The 22,616-nt window shown below is 51.2% G+C and overlaps 1 protein-coding gene across 2 annotated transcripts in view; it reads right to left on the bottom strand.

Annotated features, from left to right (window-relative positions):
* The window catches only part of NTRK3 (neurotrophic receptor tyrosine kinase 3), a 346,470-nt gene that overhangs the window by 235,967 nt on the left and 87,887 nt on the right, over positions 1-22,616 (bottom strand). For both annotated transcript variants that reach the window (XM_075006317.1, XM_075006318.1), the window contains exon 4: positions 4,625-4,693. In XM_075006317.1, coding sequence (XP_074862418.1) covers positions 4,625-4,693 — 69 coding nt within the window. The remainder of the gene's footprint in view (positions 1-4,624; positions 4,694-22,616) is intronic.

Below are 22,616 nucleotides of genomic sequence, written 5' to 3'. Positions count from 1 at the left end.
GGCTTTGCCCAGCAACAAAAAATCCCTGGCCTGCAAAAATCTGTTAATTCCTGCAATGAAGCTGCAGGCTCCATATCTCTAAACGGCAGGCACAAAGCCATTGAATCCAGGAGTTCCTCAGGAAATTCCTTCATGTCAGATAGCTTTTTTGGGGTGGTGCCACGTAAAGGATTAAACCCAGAGAGAGTGGGTTCTCTATTAGCAAGCAGCCACATGAACCAAGGGGAAGAAGGAGGGGGATTTTTGAATTGAAGCAGTTACCTGCTGTGAGAGTCTTTTGTATGGCCAGAGGAGAGAGACCAGAGATGGATTAAGTCTGAACCAGGCTTGGAACATTTCAAAAATACCCAGGTCTCGCAATCGATCTTGGAATAACAGGTATGTGAGTAAAAAGCAAATGTTTAGTCAGTCATGATCTTTTTTTTTTTTTTTGGTCGGGGTGGGGGGGTTGGTTTCAGACAATGATTAGATGCCTGTGTTTGAGAGAAGGATCTGAGTGTATGCATGCCGCAGACTGAAAGGTCTGCTATCAGAGACTGCAGTTACTTTCTCTCTCTCCATTTCCGAGATCTCTCCTAAGAGAGTTAACAGCTTGGGGATGTCCCAGGAGAAGCCTTCCCGTGTGTGTCTTCCTGGGCTTTCAAAGGGGTTTTCTCACGTGGGTGGTGGCAGCTACCTCCCAGGGTCAGGGGATCTGTGAGCTGGGGAAGTTTTAAGCAGAATCCTATAGGGACAAGGTATTTTTAAGGTCTCTTGCTGGCCCCCTATTTTCTGCACTCCAAGTGTCAGAGAGAGTAACAGCCTGAGAGCTGCGAAAGGCATCGACAGGCCAGCTGTTCCCTAACTCTCTCCCTCTCATGTCCTGGCCATTTCAATGCTTCTCTCTCAGTCCTCCGCAAGAAGCTGTTCCTCTCTGCTTCAGGGTAACTGCACCTCTATTTTCCACCTCCACAATCCCTCAAGAGCTCCCAGCTATGACCTTTTCTGCACAGAGACCAGCATCTCACATCCTTCTGACCGGGGCTTTGAGACTGCAGCGCTCTCTGATCTACTTGGACACCCCCAGCAAGCCAATCTATCTGAAGGGCCAGCACCTGTGCTTTGCTCTCTCCCTAAGGGCTATGAGCAGCGTGTGACCAGCTGCTGTAAGACACCACACAGCAACTTCTCAGTAAGCGCATTGATCCTCAAAGTGAAAATATTACAAAGGCGGCATGTGAAAAACACAAGAAGAGCACTCCATGAATAATAACAGCTCACCAGAGGTCACCCCATCACCAGTTCCTGCAGGTGTCAGACCTTGAACCTGCATAGATGGCTTTGCCCTGAGCTCATAAGTTTATATCAATCTTTAGATCAGAACCATAAGGAAAGCTGGGCAGATCAACCATTTCATTATACAGCTCAGGCCTCTGACCTTCTGTCTCTGGGACCAGGCAATCACCAGGCAATAACCCTCCGCTCAGGTGGTTGTTTCCAAAGTCTGGGTTCTGGCAAAACAGTGGCCAGGCTAGTGGAAACAGTAGGACAGGACTAAACACTCCCCAGGGATTCCCCAGGATCCCCACTGAACACATACTGTCCCAAAGAGACAATGCGTGTCTGGCACACTTCAGAACAGTCCTTTACGCTTCCCAGGTCGCACATGACCCATTTCCTTTACTTCTGGCTCCACTGCAACAGTGGACTCCCCGGGGGCATCTTTACCCATTCGAACATTTCTGCCTCTCGATGCCTGGAAATGCTATTGTATCATTATGCTACGTTCAAGTGAGGAACCCCCTCCTACCAGCAGGGACTGCCTACTCTGCCAGGATGTCCTCTTGGTACCCACCCCTCTATCTTCAGCTTGTTCCTATCTCATCTTCCTGTATTTCCATCACTCTGGAGGATAGCGCACATCATGCTAACATGTGTTCTTGTGTCTTCTGTAATATTTCTCCTGCCTCCCCAAGGCCTTGCGGAGCTCATACAGCTCAATCTGCCTTTCTCACGCTTGTTGTCTCTCTGCATCTATCTTCTCTTTTTCATTACTTCTTTCCTTTCAAAAGAGATTGGGCTCACCTTCAAGTTCTTATCCAACATCAGAGGCTGCAGCTCTCTCTCTAGCTTCCACTGGTACAATACTGTCACCTTGCATGGACGCTGTATGCCACCATCCTCCCGAGTTTCATGTCCCATCTTGTAGCAGGACATAACGTAAATGTCTTCTACTTACTGAGCCTCTTGGGATTTTTAAATATTTTGTGTCTGCTTGCCCATCAGTTATTAACCTCTTCCCAACCTGCTGGAGATTTATTCTTCAGTGTGGTAATTCTGCCTCCGAGGTTTAGGGCTCAATACCATGTGGATGTATTTGTTAGGTTATAGCAGCTTTGCATTCATGATTCTTTGCCCTTCCAGTTAGATCTCCAACCCACTTCAGTTTCTCTCAACCACATCTCCAGTTCGCCAGAACCTATGCCACCCTGGTTTCCACCCCAGAAGAGATGCTCAAAGCACACCTCCTGCCGACACTGGTGTTCTCCTTGCCATCTAGGAAAGATTCCCCTTTCTCTTCCAGACTTCTCAGAGCAACATCTCCATACTACCCGACTGATTTCCACCAGCCTGACCACTGTCCAGCTAGATGGAAAGTTCTTGGTGAGCAACAGCCCACCTGGAAATGTCTGAAAGGCATCATAGACAAAGGGCCATATAATCGGTGTTTCAGTGATCTGAATTGTAAGCTGAGTCTGACTCAGATCCAAGAAAGTCGCCCCTGTAGGCATAACTGGAGCTGTTCTCTCAGTTCCCGGATGTGAAAGAGTTAAACCCGATGATTCTTCTCATATTAGGAGCACTCACCAGGGAATTAATACTTTCCTGGCACTGGAGGGGCCTGAAGCTTTATCAAGTTGTATTTCATAAAGGCTAGCTCACACCGCCCCTCTTCATAATGGCAAGTGCCATTTTTCCCCTTTCTCTGAGCATCAGCAACTTTATCCACATTACTTCTCCCACCAGCCAAGATTCACTACCTCCTAAAAAACCACTTGGCAATGGCCCCAAAAAGAATTGAACAGTTTACACCACTTCCTTTCTCCTTTGTACAGCTAACATGATCATCAGCCAAGCGAGAAAGGAAGCTATGGCTCTTGCAAGTTACCCTGCTGCCATAACATGACGCAAGCCCAACCACATCAAAATCCCTGTTGTAGGGCAAGAAAGAGGATTCTTGGCTATTTCTTCCTCCCTACTAGGAAAACTCCTCAGGCACCATCATTGCTGGTGTTAGCCCGATGTTAAGGTTGTAGACATGGGATCTGCTCCAAGTGCAATACAACCCTATGGGACAGAACCATTTAAAAATAGGTTAATATTGAGAGTTTTCACCCTAATCTGCTGCAAACCCCATTCTAGCTCTTGACTCCAAAGATGTCTGCAAAAGCACTCCAGTCCTAATCCACAACACTCCCTGTTATTCCAGCCCTGGACACGCCCCCTTCAACTTTGCTAATGCAGCTCAGTCCTGACCTGCAGTTTCTCCCCCCGCCCATTCCTCCATTCATGGGCCCCTCTTGGCAAGCAACCACTAATCTGAACTGTGCCAGATGGTGCAATGACAACCAATGGAAACCTAAGACTACAAGCCACTCACCTCCTTTAAACTTGTAACCTGAGCCAGGCATTGGAACCCTTCAGAGCTGCAATCTGTGCAGAGAGGAATTCCAAACCCTGCGTTTAACTCCATGAGCCAGATTTCCCATCGTAAGGATATTTCTTTATTTTCTAATATCGCTATTAGTATTTTTCATTTAACAATTTGACAGAAATAAAATACACTGCAGTAACTACGGTGATAACACATTTACTCCCACTTGAGAGACTGTCATTATTCTTTCAGAAGTCACTTCTCACTTACAGCTGTATTGATCACAGGTGAGGATGAATGGGATATCCCATGAGCCTCTGCGATAAATCCTATGTTGTTTTTTTTTTTTTTATCTCCACCGAACTATTTCTAAAACTCAACAAAACAGGTCACCAGGGCAGTGCTCCATTGATTTCATGTCCGCTTACTCCACATACACAGTGGAGAATGTTATATCAATAATTCAGTGGGCTGCAGCCTTAAGGTGACCCAAGAGAGATACCAGCCTCTCTTCCACACTGGATTTGGCAGGTTATTCAAGAACCATGGAGACGCCCACTATTACGGCCACCATCCCCTATGAAATGCAATGCTCACACTTGGATGAGCCATGTCATACAACCAACCACAGATTGCAAATGGATGGGAGTGGAGGACTCTCCCCATCTCACAGGATCTGGGCCATATGGAGGCTCAGTGAAATTCTGGCAATTAGCTGAACAGTTTTAATGGCCTTATCATCAGCCCCAAATATTATTTCACAAAATGCTATGAAGTTAGCAGAGAAGCCGTTCTACTCCGCTGCTCCCATGCCTAGGAATCCCTTCCAGAATTCACTCCACCTGATGGAACTGTAAATAATTATTCACACTCATACATCACAGGTTTCGAAATTGATCTATTGGGGAGAACCCCATGAATGCCTCCTCCTCTCAGTATCCATCATCCCCTCTCCCACCTACCAGGAAAACCCTCCAAGATGGAACTTACAGTTCAAAAAGCCTCAGTGTCTGGAAGAGTTGCCAGGAAAGTGTGGTGAGCCGGTTACCGGAGAGGTTTCTGAAAATCAACAAAAGAAAGAATTCACAGTGAATAATTCCATCTGTGCCAGATCCTAATGAGTTCCTCAAAACTCATTATTTTCCTCTACCGTTTACAGCTACAGGGAGGCTATCAAGGAGTGCATGGCCCAACTTAAGGTTCAGTAAAAATATTTTAATGAGACTGAAGATGAGTAGAAGATGTCTCTGCCTTTGTGTGAAAACAGTCCCTATTCTGTTGACATGTGACAAACAAAAACATAACAATTCCCATCAACCATACCTGAGGCCCAGAAAGGGACTCTGCTGCAAACAGAAAGGAAAGCTGATCAGTCTACTTTCACTCTCCAGACTCAAAACACAAGAGCTAAATGAACTGCCTGGTAAGAAGTAAGTGCTGATCTTTAGAATTATCTCAGCTTTGATTGTCTGAAGGGTTAACGGTAACAAATCCGAGAGAAATTTTAAAACAGGATTTGTAGATCCCATTAGGCCCTGCATCATTCACGCCAAAAGGGGCTGCTGCAGTAGCAACTAAGAGCAACCACCTCCTAGCACCACTCCACCCTACACTACACTGCAGAAATGTGACCTCTCCTCTCCCTGGGAACATTTTACAAACCAGTACCCATGTTTACAGACTCAAGCAGAAGAAAGAGAGAGAGAAAAAAGTGGGATAATACAAGAGCTGGAGATCAGCGAGAGAGCAAAGCCTAGCTCAGAGAGGACAGAGGCAGATCGTGATGGGGAGACACACACCAGTGGAAGGGTGGCCTGTATTTGATTATTAATTCATCTTAAGATAAAGGGAAAAACAAAGAATGCAAATCTTGTAACAGGCAAAACATTCAATGGCTCCTCAACCCCCACTCAAAAACCTCCCCCTGGTTACTAGCTGAGGTGCGTGCATGCCCACGTTCAAAGCTGCTGGAGATTTTTGCCCTCGTGGCACTGGTAGGGCCGGCTCTGGCTGCCCCGGCACCCTGCACCCTGCACTAGTATATGAGGCACCACCAGCCCCTGCACCCTCTCTGTTCCTTCTTACCATCAACGCCAACTCATGAAATGGACATGAGCAACACATCTCAAAGAGCAACAACAGAAGCCTCGTAACTGTTGTTTCTTTGAGTGCTTGCTCATGTTGACTCCATGCAGCATGGATGGGGGCAGGCTTGGAGTTCATGGACATGCTGTTTGCATCACTGATCTGTCGAAGTGGGCATCATCCCAAGCATGCTAGGCGATGGCCTAATGAGACGCAAAGGTGTGGACTAAAAACCAGACGGCCTCTGCAGAGGTCTGGAATCAGCACCTGTTTTTAACATGTGTCTCCCCCAAACAGTGCAGCTAGCTTGTATGGGAGTCGTGGAGGGCATAGGCTTATGCAAGCAGAATACAGTTTGAAGCCCGAGGATCGGGGCATGCCTGGACCTAGGACCACAGTCCTAAGGTGACCACTAGATAACTCTAACTTGCTAACTACTAAGCACTATAAACGCTTTCAGTTGCAAGAGGAAAGGAGTCCTGGCAACCATCCCAGGCAACCAGAAGGAACAAAGATGGCTGTAGGGCCAGTGGCCCCTCCATACCAGCACATGAGTACAGGACTTCAGAGGGCAAAAGCTGGCCTTATGGATATCACTAACACAAATCTCTGGGAGCAGGTACACACACACCTAAGATGGAATCAACACAAACAAGCATTCGACGAAGAATTAGGCTTCACAAAGCTTTGCACTTCCCAGCTACACATCTGGCAGCCCAGTTTACACACACAAATTCAGCTCCCACACACACAAGCTGAAATTTTTGTACCTGCAATAATTTGAGCATGAAAAAATACAGCTGAGGAAACTGGGAGCAAAAGCACCAACCCATTAATCATCAGCACGAGTGATCACAAAGTCTTCTCCTAATTAGAGCTTAATTAATGCTGCCTTGTCCTCCCCAGCCAAACCAACATTTTACAGCAAGACCTGAGAGAAGGGTTGGATCGCAGGTGAACCCCAAGTGCGGACTTCAATGAAGTTCAGCAATAAACTTTTCTAACCCCGAAGTCATTGTCCAGCTTTTTAAATCACACCCGCCTTGCAGACCATGAAGCCTGTGATCCAGGATCCCAGAGGGCAGAGATAGCAGTGTCTGACGAGAAGAATCTTTGTTTTGGGAGCCCATCGCTGCTGTGGTGACAGTGGGGGAGAGTCTGGTGCATGGGGAGGAAGCCTGTTGCACTGTTGCTTGGAGAGTGGGGTTGCTTCATTACTTTTTCCTCTCTCTCAGCAGTGGGGTTCTGCACCCTTATTAATCACCCCCAGCAGCACCCTCCTGGGATCTTCCTCCCATTTGCAGCACTGACCCTTTTCTCTCTCTCCTGCCACGCACCCTTCCTCATCCTCTCATTTCTCCACTCCTCTTTGCTGACTGTCTGAGTCATCATCATTGCTGTGGTCACCTCTGCCTGGGCAGGCATGGCAATTTATCAGCTCTGATAATGGTTCCTGGGCTGCAGAGATCATTCGTGCCGTGACCTAACCCGCCGAGGCTATGTCGAGATTACAGGGATTTGCCGGCAGACGTTTGTGTCGTATGAGTCCTTGTGACACAACTTCTGTCGACAGATCGCATCCAGGCTGCAGAGCGGATCGCTCTTCCGAGCCACTCTGTCGACAGAGAGCCGACGGACTGCCCAGCCGCTCTCTCGAAAAAATGGCCCCCTAGAACAGCAGCAGACAGGATCCCAGGTCAACAGTTGCCTCCGGGAGCCCTGGAGAGACCTGCCCTTAAAAGGCTCCCCGCCCCAGACACCTATTCCCTGCCTATGCTGCAGGCGTGCCGACCTCCTGGAGGGACAGCACAGCTGCTAGAGTTAGGGCTTCGTGTCTTTCTGAGAGAAGCAGCTCATTCCAGGGAGCCATGGTGCTGGAGCTGCCCCGGAGGGGCTTGCACTGGCCCCACAGAGAGGTGCTTCAGCAGCTGCTGATCCTTCTAACGGCCATCCCCTTCCTTACAGAGGGAGAGCCCGAGACCATCCGCAGCGACCTCACTGTGGCTGCAAGACGGTCACATCTGCACCCACCTCCCCAGGAGCACAGGCAGATATGGAGGCACCACACCAGTGCCAGCTGGTAGGACCAGCTGGCCATGGGGCTGTGGGAAGACCAGCAGTGGCTCCAGAACTTCCAAATGCGGAAGGCCACCTTCCCGGAGCTCTGTGCCTGGCTCGTCTCCACCCTCCAGATGCAGGACACCCAGCTGCAGCCCACCATCCCTGTGCAGATGTGGGTCGCGGCTGCCCTCTGGAAGCTCACTACCCCTGACAGATACTGCTCAGTGGGCAACCAGTTCAGCCTGCAGAAGTCCACCATCTGGGCCCTCTTCATGGAGGTAAGGCACTCTCGGGCTGCAGGCCCTGCACAAAGAGGTGTCCTGCGCAAGGAGGACCCTCAGAAAAGGGGGTTGGAAGGGCCAGGAGTGGGGTTGGGGTGCGGGGGGAAGCTCCATTCCCAGGGGACTGTGCCATCCCACCCTCACACAGCCCTGCTGCTGGGGGAGTGTCTGCATGGGGAGGACCTTGGAGAGCTGAGGGCTAGCGGGGGACAGGAGGGAGACGGGGTCCGCCCCCCGCAGGGGCCAGGGACTCCATCCCTCAGTCCGTGATGTGTGTGTTTGGTCCCCTCCCTCTGCAGGTTGTGATGGCCATCAACGCCATCCTACTCCAGAAAGTCATCCTTATGGGGGAGACGGACAAAATCGTGGCCAGATTCACTGCCCTGGGGTTCCCAAGCTGTGTCGACGCTATTGGTGGGACTCACATCCTGATCCGTGCCCTGGAGCATAGCACAGCCAAGTACACCAACCGCAAGGGCTAAATCTCCATGGTGCTACAGGCCCTGGTCAACATTCTTGTTGGGTGGTCGGGCCAGGCACATGACGCCCGTGTGTTCTGCAACTCCAGCCTGTGCCAGAGGCAGGCATGTTCATCCCCTGCCATGAGCGGGTGGTTGGGAACATTCAGATGCTACTCTGCATTGTGGGAGACGTGGCCTACCCCCTCATGGCATGGGTCATGAAACTGTATACTGGCCAGCGGGAGACCAGCCAGGAACCATTCAATGACTGCCTCAACCAGGCCAGGATGCAGGCCGAGTGCACCTTTGGCTGCCTCAAGACAAGCTTTAGGTACGCCAGGTTATGGCGACATGTTGTGCCCTGCACAACGTTGTGGAGGAGAGGGAGGAGGCCTTCATGCCAGGGTGGGGGCGAGATGCTGGCCACGAGGGCCGTTCATGTGAGCAGCCGGACATAGCTTCCATCTGCCAGGCCCATCAGGATGGGGTACATATCCAGGAGGCCCTGAGGGACAGCTTCTCCCACAGCCCCCTAGTAACTCTCCCCACGGCACCCGCAGTGGGGGCCTCAGGCCCACAGCACTAACCTGTCCCCACCACGAACCCTCCCTTCAACCCCTCACCCTTCCCCAACCCCTGCCCAATAAAAAGGAACGCAGATGTGATGAATAAGTAACTATTTTAATGAAACAAGGAAAAACCATGGAGCAGGTCCAGGCAAGGGTAAAAGAACCGCACTAGGACTATGTCTGGGCCTGAGACACTGCCTGACGTTCCAGGGTAGAACCAGTGACAAGCACCTATTACTGGGAGCTGCATGGCAGCCTGGGGGATGGGCATTCCCCATCATGCGACAGCACAGACACGGTGCTTGAGGGCTCCCCCGCCCGCACTGCAGCATGAGCCCCTGGAGGAGGTGGCCTCCGAATCCCAGCCTCCAGCACAGGCAGAGATGGAGCCAGAGTCGGAGCCCAGCAGCAGCCTGTACATCGTCCTGGACCCGGTTCCCACCAGCCAGGCTACCTTCAGGGTGTTGTCAGAGCTGGGCAAGGTGAGTGAGTACCCCACGTGTCATCCACCCCAGAGCATGGGAGGTGGGTGTGGACAGGCTGTACGGTGAGCGTTGCCTGGCTGGCTCGGGTGGGACCTCACGCTGAGGTCCCAACATGTGGAGCCATGGGCAAGGTAGTGTTCACCACCTGCACCCAACAGAGAAGCCCCGGGCACAGACAACATCGCTCTGCTAGCCTCACAGGAGGCCGGAGGAGGCCCAGGTCCTGGGGATAAGGGAGGAGGCCTCCCAGCACCTGCCACAGCTGGAAGCGGGCAAGCCACAGGGGTGCCAGCATGACCCCACACACTGCTGAACGGGAGGCCCAGTGCACGCAGGGCTCAGCAACCTGTGGCAAAGGTGCCAAGAGTGGCCCATGAGTTGAATTTCATCAGCATGTGAGGCAGGAGCTCAGCCCCACCCGTTCTCCCCTGTGCTGCCAGGAGCCACCTATGGATTAACTAAAGACCAGCTAATGCTACCAACTGCCATCTAAATGGCAACGCTCTGCATCCCAATTTTGTTATTAAGCTGTTGTAAGCAGGACTATTAGTGACTTTAAAAAGTATCACCAGCACTCGGACCGTACCTAGAAGTCAAAAAGTCGGGTTTCGGCATTCTGCCTGGGAAAGGTTGCTGACCCCTGTGCTAGAGGCATTTGAAGAGATGGGCTCTACAAATGCAAACTGATCTGTTTTGGGCACAGGAGCCCCTGTAGAAGTTTCACTTTCCCAGCTTGGAAGGATGTGCCACAGTCTTCCTCACAAAGATGTTGCTCAGTATCTCTACCCAGGCAGTCCTCCTTTGACACCTGCCCTAAGGAAGTGGCCTCTGCACCCCAACCTCTCTGAGAGAAGCTGCAACAACAGGTCAGCATGGCCTCCAGCCCCTGTGAGGGAGTCAAGGGCAGACTCAAGGTTTTGCTTTATGAAACATGTCGCCTGCAAGCCAGAACCCAAGGATCGGAGGGCAAACGTCACTTCAAGCCATCGCGCTGCTGCTCAGATTCCCGGTGGCACAGGTTAGCACTTGGGAGAACTTCTCCTAGAGGTCCGATCTGGAATTCTGCAGTTGAACCCCAGGCGCAGGTTTGCGGCTGACAAGGCAAACACTCCCACATGTGCATTGTTCACTTTGGCTAGGGGATAAAGCCCATTATATGTCACCGCTGTGTAGCAGCAGCAGACACTGCCTCAGCCATAAGCTGCAGCTATATGACACGCTACATCACAGAGCACTCAAAGAATGGCCATCTGCAAGGATCTCACTGAGGTAACTAAGACCCCCCAGTGCCCAACGCTGTAGGGACAAGTGGGTTCATTTAAGAGGAGATTTAGTGTGTGGCGCACTGGGGTGTAAATCCAGCCTTCTGTGTGCTAACAAGCCACGGGGGCCTTGCTCAGAGCTCCACCGGGAGCCCAGATCTACTACAGATTCCAGCCGCAGCCGATCACACCAGGCTGTGGTACTCAGGGCATGGCAGCAGGGCCCACTCAGCCAGTTAATGCACAGTGGGTTAACGCGTTGGAGGTTTACCCTCCAGTTTGTCATGCACGAAGTCTCCATTCAGATGAGCCTATGGCTCCTAATTCCCATCTGCGGGAAAGTCTGAGGAAACGGCACAACCTGAGGCCACACCCTGGAGAACTCGGCTGCAGTGTCCCTCAAAGAAGAATCAGATACCAATGCTCTACCTTTTCCCACCCATGTGCAGGATAAATTTTATTACATGCACCAAGGCACGAGCGACTGCGCGCCACCAGTAGGAACACATGCTGCCAGCTGAGTCTCTCCTGGGTGGTCACCCAAGCACTCAGCTGACAGGGAACGCTGCCTGGCAACCACCGCCGAGGGTAGGAACTTCCTGTTGCTACACAAAGATTAGCCAGTCTCTGCTCCACAGCCCCCTTGCCACAGGAAGAGGAGCAGGTGGAAAAGGGGATAGGTGAGCGATAGAGAGAGATGTAGACAAGAGGCAGACAAAGCTGCAGAGGAGGGAGCGCATCTTGCTGGAAGTGTCCTTTCACAAAGGTCATGTTTAGCTACATTAGGCAGAAATGTCAAGAGAAAATTGGATTCTGAAAGAGGAAAGAAAAAAAAAAAAAAACGGCTTTCCGTGCAAATAGGGCATCAAAAATAGCACAGTCGCATTATTACAATGTGTGGCAGGGAGCGATGGAGAGGGGACACGGCCTTGCTAACACAAGGCGCTTTGCTAGGCAGATGCGCTCAGCTTTTAACCTTGCTCATTCTCCACGCCTGTCGCAGGGAGGAGCCAAGTGAAGAGGAGAGGCATTGTCAGTGGCCCACGTCTGGCAGGGAACGCTCCTCCGAAAGAGCAGTGACACTGTCTGACCCCACCGGGAACATCTACAGTAGACTGTGGGCAGGGACACACACTTACAAGCTTTATCGGGGAGCCCCACAAAAGCGCATGCCTGGAGAGGTGTTGGTCCACAGCAGCAGAGCCACGCACTCAGGAGTGCAATGAGTTGTGTAAGGGCCCTGCGCTTAGAAGAGCCTTTAAAAAACCCTATGTTTAAAAATAATTAAGACGGCAATGTCACGTGATACTTTGGGGTTCACCCTGACCAGTAAGAGGTTTTGTCACCATCTACCTTGTAACTCTGGCTGCCTCTGTGCTGGGCAGCCAAGGCTCAGAGCACTGACAACAGCTGTATAATGGTTCGCACTCACTTCCACCAGCCTGGATACTCTTTTGGGGGGGTCACACCACTAGGGCCCATTAGCTCCAAGTCTACCCAAAACCAACTCCCCTGCAGGGCTCAGCCCCTCTCACTGTAGCCCTCACCAACCCTTATTGAGTTCCTAGCACCAGCTTGTTCGCTTGCATGAAGATTTTCCTCTTCCATTTGAAACACTGCACTGAGGTAGGAGTGTAATACAACAATGTTACATTTATAAACCAAGTACAGACCTTCTAAGTAGACGGAACTGAGACAGAAATGGCTACCAACCATAAAAGGAAATACGCTTCTCCAGACTAAAACCTGACTTCAACTAGAGCCACTTGTCCAAAGTGATTTCATCACCACTGTTCTTCCTCCAAGAACAGCCAGTTCTCAGCCAGGATTCGCCACAAGGCCCAAAGCGTTTGACTTGCTTGTGCCATCAGGGGATGCCAAAATGTCCTCAAAGTTTTATCTTGGTTTACAAAGTCAGGAAGGCTTCCTGGGGGTTTGACCTGGTGGGACCAAGAGGGATCTGAGACCATGTTCATTATTGCAGTCCCCTCCCCCATCTAAGTATCTATCTCCGAAACGCACTAATAGTTTGATGACTTTGTTTGCCTTTTATGTAAGAACTCTTTCTTTGCTTCTCTTTGCCCAATGTACATTGGAGACTAAATCACGTAGGTGGGACCATGTTCTTTTGTCAACTCTCCCTAGACTCAAACCTGACTTGCCAAAAAACACTTGAAAACACATTTCCACCACCAAATGTTTCACGTATCACCCATGCAGACACCATGCCATAATATTAATGACCAGCCTTTTATCAGTTCACACACAATACCTTACACAACATCTGTTAGACACAGCTTATGACAACATGAGATGGTGTACACCAGTCAGGCCAGCTGAGGCTCACTGCGAGATACTAAAGCACCACTTGCAATCCAGCACTGGTTGCTCTTAAGCCGACTGCGAAGCACTCAAGAAACAGGAAATGCCAGAATTACAGTTGCCTGTGTAATCTTCACTCATTCTCCTTGAGTGCCTGCATTATGATACACACTTTAGTTACATCACCCAACACTATTTTACCCACAAGACCCTGCCCTACCCACAAGCCACCTTAATTCTGACCATTCCTAACATGAGTGCTCAACTTTGCAGCCTTGTTTGGTTTGGGTTCATGGGGGGAATGGGAGGGTTGTATGTAAAGTCCTATGATTTGGGGGGTATTTTCTTTTAAGTCAAAACAAAAACTTAAATTTCATTGTGTGTCACCATATAGATATGCCTCTACCGGTCATTGGTGGAGCTGGAACTTCTAGAGCTACAGCACGGACCTCTACCAGAGCAACAACAGCAGTAGCTAGCTGTCATCCTTTCTGTGGAGCACCACAAGAGAAGCACAGGACACTTTGCCAGGGTTTGTCTAGATAGTTGCTGATAGCAGAGGGATGGCGAGATGGTGGAATCTTGGATTCCATTCCAAGCTCTGGAGAAGAGTATGCTACTGTTCCTGCTGAAATCTGATAAATCTTTAGTGAGCATGGGCAAACTGCAATATTTTAGAGGCTTTATCATTGGACAAAATTTGGGCAGGTTTTCACAGGGCAGCAAAAGGCAGATCCTGAACACAAAGGCCACCAGCCTACCAAATTTCAAGTCCCTCTTCCAAAGCATGAGGCATTAGAGCAGGAGTCAGCAAACTTTCCAAGGAGTGGTGCTGAAATTTGACCTTTTGACCTCTACTTACGGTCCGAGTGCCGGTAATGCTTTTTAAAGTCACTAATAGTCCTACTTAATAAACGAAGATGCAGAGCTTTTTTGTTTAGGTGGTGGTTGGGAACATTAGCTGGTCTTTTGTTAACCCACAGGTGGCTTGGCTTTGAACAAGCTCTCTGCTGCATGGGATAAGCAGAGCAGGGCTGAGTTCCTAACTCGCGTGCTGATGAAAATTGGCTCGCGCGCAACTCTTGACACACATGCCAGGGGTTACTGACCCCTGCACCAGAGCTTTTCAAAGAAAACAGAATTCTTTGCCACAGACAAAGCAATGTGTCTTCCCTTGTTTTGTTCCTGGGAACAGCTGAATTGTTTTAGCTAATGTGTTCCAAAAAATATTCAGCCTGAGGCAGACTGTCTGCATAAAATGTTCCAGCTCAAGTAGGTAAAATTTCATAAAAGTTGTAAGCAACTGAAAAAAGGATCCTCTAATAGGAAGCATTGGGTAATCTTAATAATAGCCAATGTTACCAAACATGTCCACTTCAGGTAGTCTAAACTTCATTCCCGCCTGTTTCCCATAACCCACAAAACCCTTCAAGCACCTATTCCTTAGGGGAAATCCTTCCAACCACTCGCCCCCACGCTCCACTTTTGACAGATAACATGTTCTTTCCTTGTACTCTTGTGGTCAAAGAGGACCCCCAAAGGTAGGGTAGGAAGGCTCATAAAAGTATCCCACATTTCTAGACTACAAGCCAAAAGAGCACGTGAATGGTTGGACACTAACAAGACAGATTAAGGACCCTTTTGTGATTTCTGAGGGAAAGGGGCTACTGTGTTCCTGGAGCATCTGTCTTTGAGTTGAGACCTAACAGTCCTCATTACCGGTGATTATAAATATCACGCATTTTTTTGCAGGAGTTAGGAGTATTAACCCTAATGTCCAGACCCAATTCCAGCCTGGCTAATTACATTCAGCCTCCTCTGCCTATTTCAACTATATGGGACTCATCACCAATGTTCTCACTAATTTCTTCCATCCCTTTGTGGATTTTTTCCATTCATGTGTAATAAATTTTCAGTACACCAAAGCCTGTGTGAATGAGTACCACCATCAAACAGACAAGACCTAGCTGTAGGTGCTCTGCTAATCAGCTGGGTGGCATTTGAATCTCAAGCACTTACCTTACAGGGAACAATGCTTGTCACCTCATCCCTCCTAAGGTGTTGATATTATACATTACCCATCCTCTTCCTCAGAGCAGGCTGCATTCTAGTGGTTCATAGCTAAAGTGGCCTGCATAGGGCTAGAGGGCTGTGGAACCATTCATTGCTGAAGACAGGCAGAAGGTGATCGGAGTCATTTTATCCCAGCAGATGAACGGGGCCAGTGAGGTGCAGCTGTTTTGGGGCTTGTCATTCACGCTTTTTGGGGAGGGGTTGGTGGGTTGCTTGGTTTATAGAGGAGGATTAAAGAGGAGTTTGGCTCCCAAAAATGCAGAACAATTGGACTTTAGTTGGAAACGAAATGGCATGTTTGCTTTTCCCTCAATTAAGTAGCAGCAAAAAGGACTCCACTATTAAAAGACATTTTTATTCAGCTAAATTAAGCCAGATGCCTGATTAATGACACTACCGAACAAGAGCCTCTGTAATTAAACTCCAAACTATATTATTGTGATTCAGTCCAACTGGTGGCAGAAAGGCACTGCTGCTGGGGATGGACCCTCCCTTCCTCCCTCCACCACTGCGCTCCTCCTACCGTTGTCGCCCTCTGTTCCAAGCCTGACACATTTCTCTCTGCACGGGAGACGTTTTTTAAACATGTTTTAATAACACGCTGCCAGCTCCGAAAATCCTGAGCTGGAGGATTAGCTGCACGGAGCTGCTGAGAGCACATGCACAAGTGCTTGGCATAAATTAGAGGAGAAATGCATATCCCCGACTGCATTCCCCAGCACTGGTTTGGCACAGGCACAATGCATGGCTTCTTAGATATTCAATCTGCTTGGTAACACAGGCCCAGTGAGCTTTGCCCATTATGGCAATGAACCCCAACATAGCACACAGGCTGCTTTCCACGCTGACTGCTCACCCAGTCATCGAAACACCAGGGGTGGCAGGGGGCGGACACGCAGCAGGAGAAAGTTGTGACAGAGGACTCAAGGACTGAAGGAAAACTAGATGGTGGCATATGGTAGGAAAGCAACTCTACATGGCTCTCTGCAAGCTGAAGCTCTCGTTTTGGGAAGGGAATGGAAGGAGAGAAGGAAGGGGCCGCTCACTCCACAAGAACAAAAGCCCAGCCAAGAAAGCACAGGAAATTCTCCTTGACTCTCCTACATAACCAGTCCCCACTTCAGCTCCACCCAGGCTGCTGCACAAACAGCTGGGCACAAACAGGGACTACAGCCCGAGCATGTCAGTTTCATTTCTCAAGGCAATCCAACCTCTCAGCATTGCTGGTGACCACTAGTTTAACCCCCTGAAACTGGCAGTGAATGCCATGGATTCATATGAGTCTCATGTGGGCTCTTTGGAGCAGCCAGAAGCCAAAGTGGCTTTCAGTCTGAGGGGAAGATTAACTTTAAGGAAGGACAGACACCCAGCCACTGATCCATCTCTACCCACCTCACTTAATGTCTAAGTTTGACTTTCCTGCATATGCCCTCAGGAAAGTCCACCTCCCTTACGCCTCGCTGACCAGGGCTTGTTGCCATGCACCAGAGATCTCTCCCTTGCATCCAGACTGCTGAGGCCAAACCGTGTTTCAGCTCCGACCCACAATGAAGCCCTCCCCGCCCCCCCCCCCCCCCCCCCCCAGCATCCTGAGTCCCTTGTGTTGATCGGCAAGTGTGAGCTGGAGGCTGAAGCTGAAAGGAAATAGAGGCCTCATCATCAGTTCTGGCATTGCCCTGTCTCCACAGATACAGGGCAACAAGATGAGAGAGACATGGGGAACCAGCAAAAAATATGGATCACCAAAAGCACCCGCTAAGCTGCTGGAGGGCCAATACGCTGGCCTGCTAATCTTTCAGGACAGCTCCTCTACCTCTGATCTATTTTCTGCCATGTGCCAAAATGGCCGAAGCGTAAAACACTCCACCTCAGAGTAATCTGGCTAGATGACACCAGAACAGCCCTTCCAAAACAGAGCCAGGGTCATCCTCCAAGCATCCCACCTGGCCCCATACGGGGCAGCCCTTCTAGCTCAGCACAAGCCCCTCGCAACACAGGAAAATTATTTTTCAGCTTGTTCATCTCTGTCAGATGCGACGACCTCTAAAAGAAGCGCTGTGCTCCTGATGTCCCCCTCCCACCTCCTTTTTCTCCTCCCCCAGCCTACTTCCTGTTTAGTAAGCAGCTTTGCTCATTAAGGGACAATGTACTGTCCTCCCTTAATGAACACGTTAAAATTACCCCAGCGAGTCCCAGCAGCAGCGGCACAGGCGCCCAGCACAAACCGGGCTCTGTAAATATGACACTAAATTGAAATCTCAGATAGCTCAGCACAAAGCCCCAGCAGGCCAGAGCTGAGAAAGAGCCTACCAAAGCACCCGGCAATGCCAAATGCACACACGTCTCTGGCTCCCTCGCTCACTCGCAGGCAGGCAGGCAAAGCGGATGAGTTAGCAGAACAGGGAGCCCTGTTAAATTGAAAAGGCCCATGTTTGATCGCCGTCAGCCATTCCCTTTGCCGCGTCCTCTGCCCGGACTCTTCCAGGTGTCACCACCAACCCATCCGCACTAGAAAGGAGTAAAACTTCCAGCCCCCAGACAGCCGCCAGGAAATCACCAGTTCCTCGCCCTCGCATCTCCCCAAACGCAGCAGCGTCTGAAGGGAATGGGCGTCCAGTCCTCTGTGAGGCTGCCCAATGCTGCTTCAAAGCAGGGGACATCCAAAAACAGCCTCACTCCCTGATCCCAGCGCATCGCCTCCCAAGGCAAGAGCCACAGCCGACAGCCACAGCCAACCAGGAGGGGAGACACGGTTTGGTCCCGCAGGGTAGAAGTCAAAGATTTTCACGGCCAGCCTGGTGGGGCCATTGCCCACATTGCTGCGTCACAGCACCCCCCACTTTTCAACCACCAGTCCCTTCCGCCCCTTGGATGCACAAAGCCAGCCCAGGCCTGTCCCTAGGCAGGAGACCAGAGATAGCCCGGGAGCCAGCCTCTGGCACTTGATAGCAGCCAGCGCTCTCCACAGTCCCTCACTGCTCCTGCAGCAGCATCTGAGTGGGAAGACGGGAGGGGGGCGTGGAGAAGTTTATTTTTCTCCCAACAACAGCACGAAAACCAAACCACATTCGCAAAACCAGGGAGAGAGACACAGTGGGAGGAGCAAGGGCGTCTCCCCTGCCAGCGCTGCGCAGGGTGACACTGTCAGCAACCTGCACGCGCACACACACACACGGCACCCTGGAGCAAGGCACGCATCTGCCCCACGCCTTCCCTCCCCCGGCACACAACAACAGTGTGCACGCTGCTTGCGCTTTCACCCCAGTGGTTCCCAAAGGGCCCTGTGCTTCTCTTGTGGTGTTCCACACCAAGGAGGACAGCCCACCACCGCTGTTACTCAGAGTCCGCAGAGCTTTCACATGCCGTCCCTCAGCTGCCGCCGCCCCCTTTTCCCAAGGCATCTCTCGGCTGCACCCAGCTTTACCGAGCCATGGGACCAACCCCAAAGGTTCTGTGGCACTCAGGCCTCTGGTTCCGCACACAGCAGCGACGGAGACGGGTCACAACGGCTGGAGCTCAACTCTCGCCTGGCGTGGGATGGTTTAGAGGCCAGGGTTTGGCTCAGGCTCTCCGTTCCACTCAACGCCCATTTGCTGATGGGCGGGGGGGGTGGTATTTACACTGTTCTCCTCCAAGGACAGCTGGGCTCAGAGGATCCAAGCCAATACTGTATTAAGATGATGACTCGGCCCTGCAATAACATTTCCTGAGCCTGCCAGCTCCTCTGCAGGGGGAAGGCAACCGGCACTCTGGAGCAGTTCTGTCCTCTGCCCCGCTAGCTAGCCTGCAGCAAGAGGAGTCTTGCCCTGTGCTTCCATCCTACTGCGGGGAGAGAGCCTCCCCAAGTGCCCTATGCCCACCGCACCCTCCTCAGCCCCACACAGTGGTAAGTGGACACCCCTGGGACCTGGGCCAGAGGCGTACATTGGGGATTTTTCCTGCCGCAGTGCACGGAAGCAACACAGGATCAGGAGACGCCAGCTGACAACTCCAACTTATTGTGCCCGTTAGCCCGAGATTGTTTGCTCCCCTCAGGTGGGAGCAGCCAGCCAACGGCAAAGACCCATTGCCTGGATCCCAGCAGGCCTGGGGGGAGGCAAGCTGTTCCACAACAGAAGAGCGACCCCAGCTACCCTGACAATACAGGGGAAGGTACAAAGAGCACCCAGGAAGGGGATCAATGGAAGGGCCCCTTCTTGCAAATCCACAAAGCACAGTGAGAAGTCAGAACCCACAACGCCCTCCCAAAAATATTCCCAAAGGGCCGAAGACACTTCACACGGCGTCCAGGCGCTGCGTACAGGAACAGCAAGAGGCAACGGTTTAGTAAATCACCTTTGTGGAGCACAGCCAGGCCGCGCAGTTGGCTCTGCGGGAGAACAAGGGGAGGGGCTAGGGAGTTTTATATGCTAAACCCACAACTGTTGTTGTGCTAGACCTAAAGTGAACAGCATCAAGCGTGAAGCCTCTCAGGCAGGCTTTCTTGGCACAGGAACTGAGCTGCCTTTTTCTGTCCTCAGAGCCGTATTCCAAGCCCCTCGGATGTGCTCCAGGCATATAAGGCAGAAGGGTGAAACCCCATAATGCCAGCAAACCACCAAGCAACAAGCTGTGCTAGTGCAGGCTGGTTAAAACAATCACCCCTACCCCACCATAGCCTTCCTCCCCAGGGGTCAGTGCCAGCAGGGAGACTAGGAGCAGACATCTCAGCCAGCTTCTCCGGACATGGAAGGAAGCAGCAGGCAGAAAGGGGTGGACGGGGGGGAGTGGGGAGAAATCAGCAGCAAAAACACAACACAACACAGGGCAGACAAAGAACTTGGCAGGCATGGCTAAATAGTTTCCAATTAATTAACTGATTACATGATAGACCAGAAGGGGACTGGAGTGAGCGCTGTTGACCTTTAAGAATAATTAATATCATCAGCATCACAAAACAAGGCCAGGAATAATTAAGCACATTTTAATGTTCCATAAAAACCCAAAGGGGGTGGTGCTGGTTAATTGAGAGGCACAGCTCCCAGCACCTCTTGCCCCTACTCCAAGTTCGTGGAGTCCACACACTCCATTCCTACCCAGCTAGTCTTCCCTTTCTCCCCTCTCCCTCTGCCCTCACATACTTTCTTCCCCGACTCTGCCTCTCCTTTCCCTGCCTCATGATTTCCTCTTGCTCCGCCGCATTCTCCACCTCCAGCCTCTGGTCCCCAATCCTCCCTTGCCAGTGCCCCACCCCTTGACTTTATTAGGAACCTCCTTCCTTTCACCTCCCGTTTCCTGCTCCCCACTCTCTGCCTTCCTCCCACTTGTCCCACATCCGTGTGTCTATGGCAAAGCTCCCTTTCCTCCCTATGCGTCGAATGTTCATTGCAAGCCAGAGCAGCAGCCGGCTCTATGCCCCAAATCCCTCCCATATGCCCTGCCTGGGCAGTCGGCTCTCTCCTCAATGCTGTTCTCAGAAACAGGATATAAAAGAGAAGAAAACATGAGACACAGACGACGGCGTGAGCCCTCTCCCTCCCACCCACCAGGCTCAAAGCCACCAAACCCTCATTTCTCACTCCTGCCTACCCTGCCCAGCCAGGTTCCAAAGTTCCCTGTAAGCTGAGCAGTTGGACAGCCACCCAGGAGAGAGTCCAGTGCCACCCAGCTGACTGGCAGAGCGCCCGCAGCCACCAGCAAGAGATTCAATTGGTGGTGCACATCCACACACAACTCCGCACACGTAACAAAATTAAAGGGGAACATTGCCAAAGACCAGGGCACTAGTGGGAGCGGAGAGGGAGCCAATCCACCAGGACAGAAGAGAAGTCAAGCGAATTTCCCACCGCTCTGGGATAAAACAGCTTTTGTATCAAAACAGTTTTTTAAAAAAATCTGCTGATGATGATTGTTAAAATTTCCGTGGCTTGACACTTTACTAAATTATAGATGAATGGAAAATGGTCTTCCTGGGCTGACAAAGCCAGGCTGCTGCCAAGACATCTGTGTTTCCACCAGCTAATAAAAGGAAACATTGCGATTACCTTGTGGCACGTACCCCACAGCGTCAGAAGCTGAAATGCCAGCTTCTAGTGCAACCTCCAGTGGCAAAGCAAGAACTGGGGACATCATGGATAGACATGGCAGAAGAGGTGTGGCCTAGACAGCTGGGCAGCCTGCAGCAGTGGGTAGACAGGTACGTCGGGTGACAGGTGAGGAGCTGAGCTGAAGTACCGTAGAGCACTGTTCCTGGTAAGCTGAGTGCTTGGGCAGCTGCCCAGAAGAGATTCAGGTGCTGCCCAGCTGATTAGCAGAGCGCCCCCAGCCAGCAGCCTGTTTTTCTAGGGGTGGTGCACATTTGCACATGCCTCGATGCACATAACATTTATTCCACCCACGGATGGAAAAACTTAGAGGGAACCTGGGTGTCGAATGGGGGGCAGGGAGGAGAGGAGAGCCTCGTACCTCCAGGTGCGGGGACTATGTGTCTGTGCAAGCAGCTGGGGACAGGAAGCGAGTACCTGTAGCAATAGGGCACTGGAGGGAAGTAAGCATTGCTCTCAGGGGAGGCTAAGGCATCCTTCCTGGAGGGAAAGGAGGAAGGCAGGTTAGCAAAGCATCCCCTGCAGCCACAAACAGATTCAAAAGCAGCCATCCAACATACTCTGCTGAGGCTGCTGCTCTCAAACCAGTCCTTGTCAAAAGAAATGCTCCACTGGTAAGACAAATACAACAGCCAGGAGGAAGCTGCCTCGTCCCAAACTGTTGATTCCCTTTGGAACCTCCCCAAGGCATTTGTAGGGCAATGAGGCAGCAGACATCCAGGCTGCCATGGCCCAAGCCTGGGTTAGCAGCAGTCATGCAGAGAAGTATGCAAACAAGCACAGATAGAACGGGACAGAGCCTCTGGCGAGCTGCAGCTTCAGAGATGCCCCTCGCCCCTTGCCCTCCATCCATCCCTCAGCTCCCTTTCCCCTGTTCCGTTCAGATTCTCAGGAGACATCCAGCACCGCGGTATCTGGATCCTGAGAGGCCGTCCAGCCTGCAAGGCCTGTGGCTGCAGCAGGGGGATGGCAGGGCTGGGTGGATGGAGGGCCGGGGGAATAGGCTTATTTTTGCTATAACGCTGGGCACCCATGTCGCCGAGGTATCTGTGCTGGGAGATGATTCCATTGCAGCTGACAGAAACCAGCACTGGGAGATCAGTTCAGGTGGGGGAGAATTATCGGCTTTGTTTTAAACACGGACCCAACTTTAGAGAGAGAGCTCGTGTGGAGGATACGAACGACAGAGGAGAATCACTCAGACAGGCTCGTAGCCCCGGGGAAGGATCCAAAAGGAAGTTGTCTCCCTCACTCTCATGCAGCTGTCACACTGGAACTAGGGGGAGCTCTTCCACCTGCC

This window comes from Carettochelys insculpta, chromosome 12 (assembly GCF_033958435.1).
Source record: "Carettochelys insculpta isolate YL-2023 chromosome 12, ASM3395843v1, whole genome shotgun sequence".
Lineage (NCBI taxonomy): Eukaryota > Metazoa > Chordata > Testudines > Carettochelyidae > Carettochelys > Carettochelys insculpta.
The sequence above is the reverse complement of the archived record's forward strand: the minus strand, read 5'-3'. Positions and strand labels throughout refer to the sequence as shown.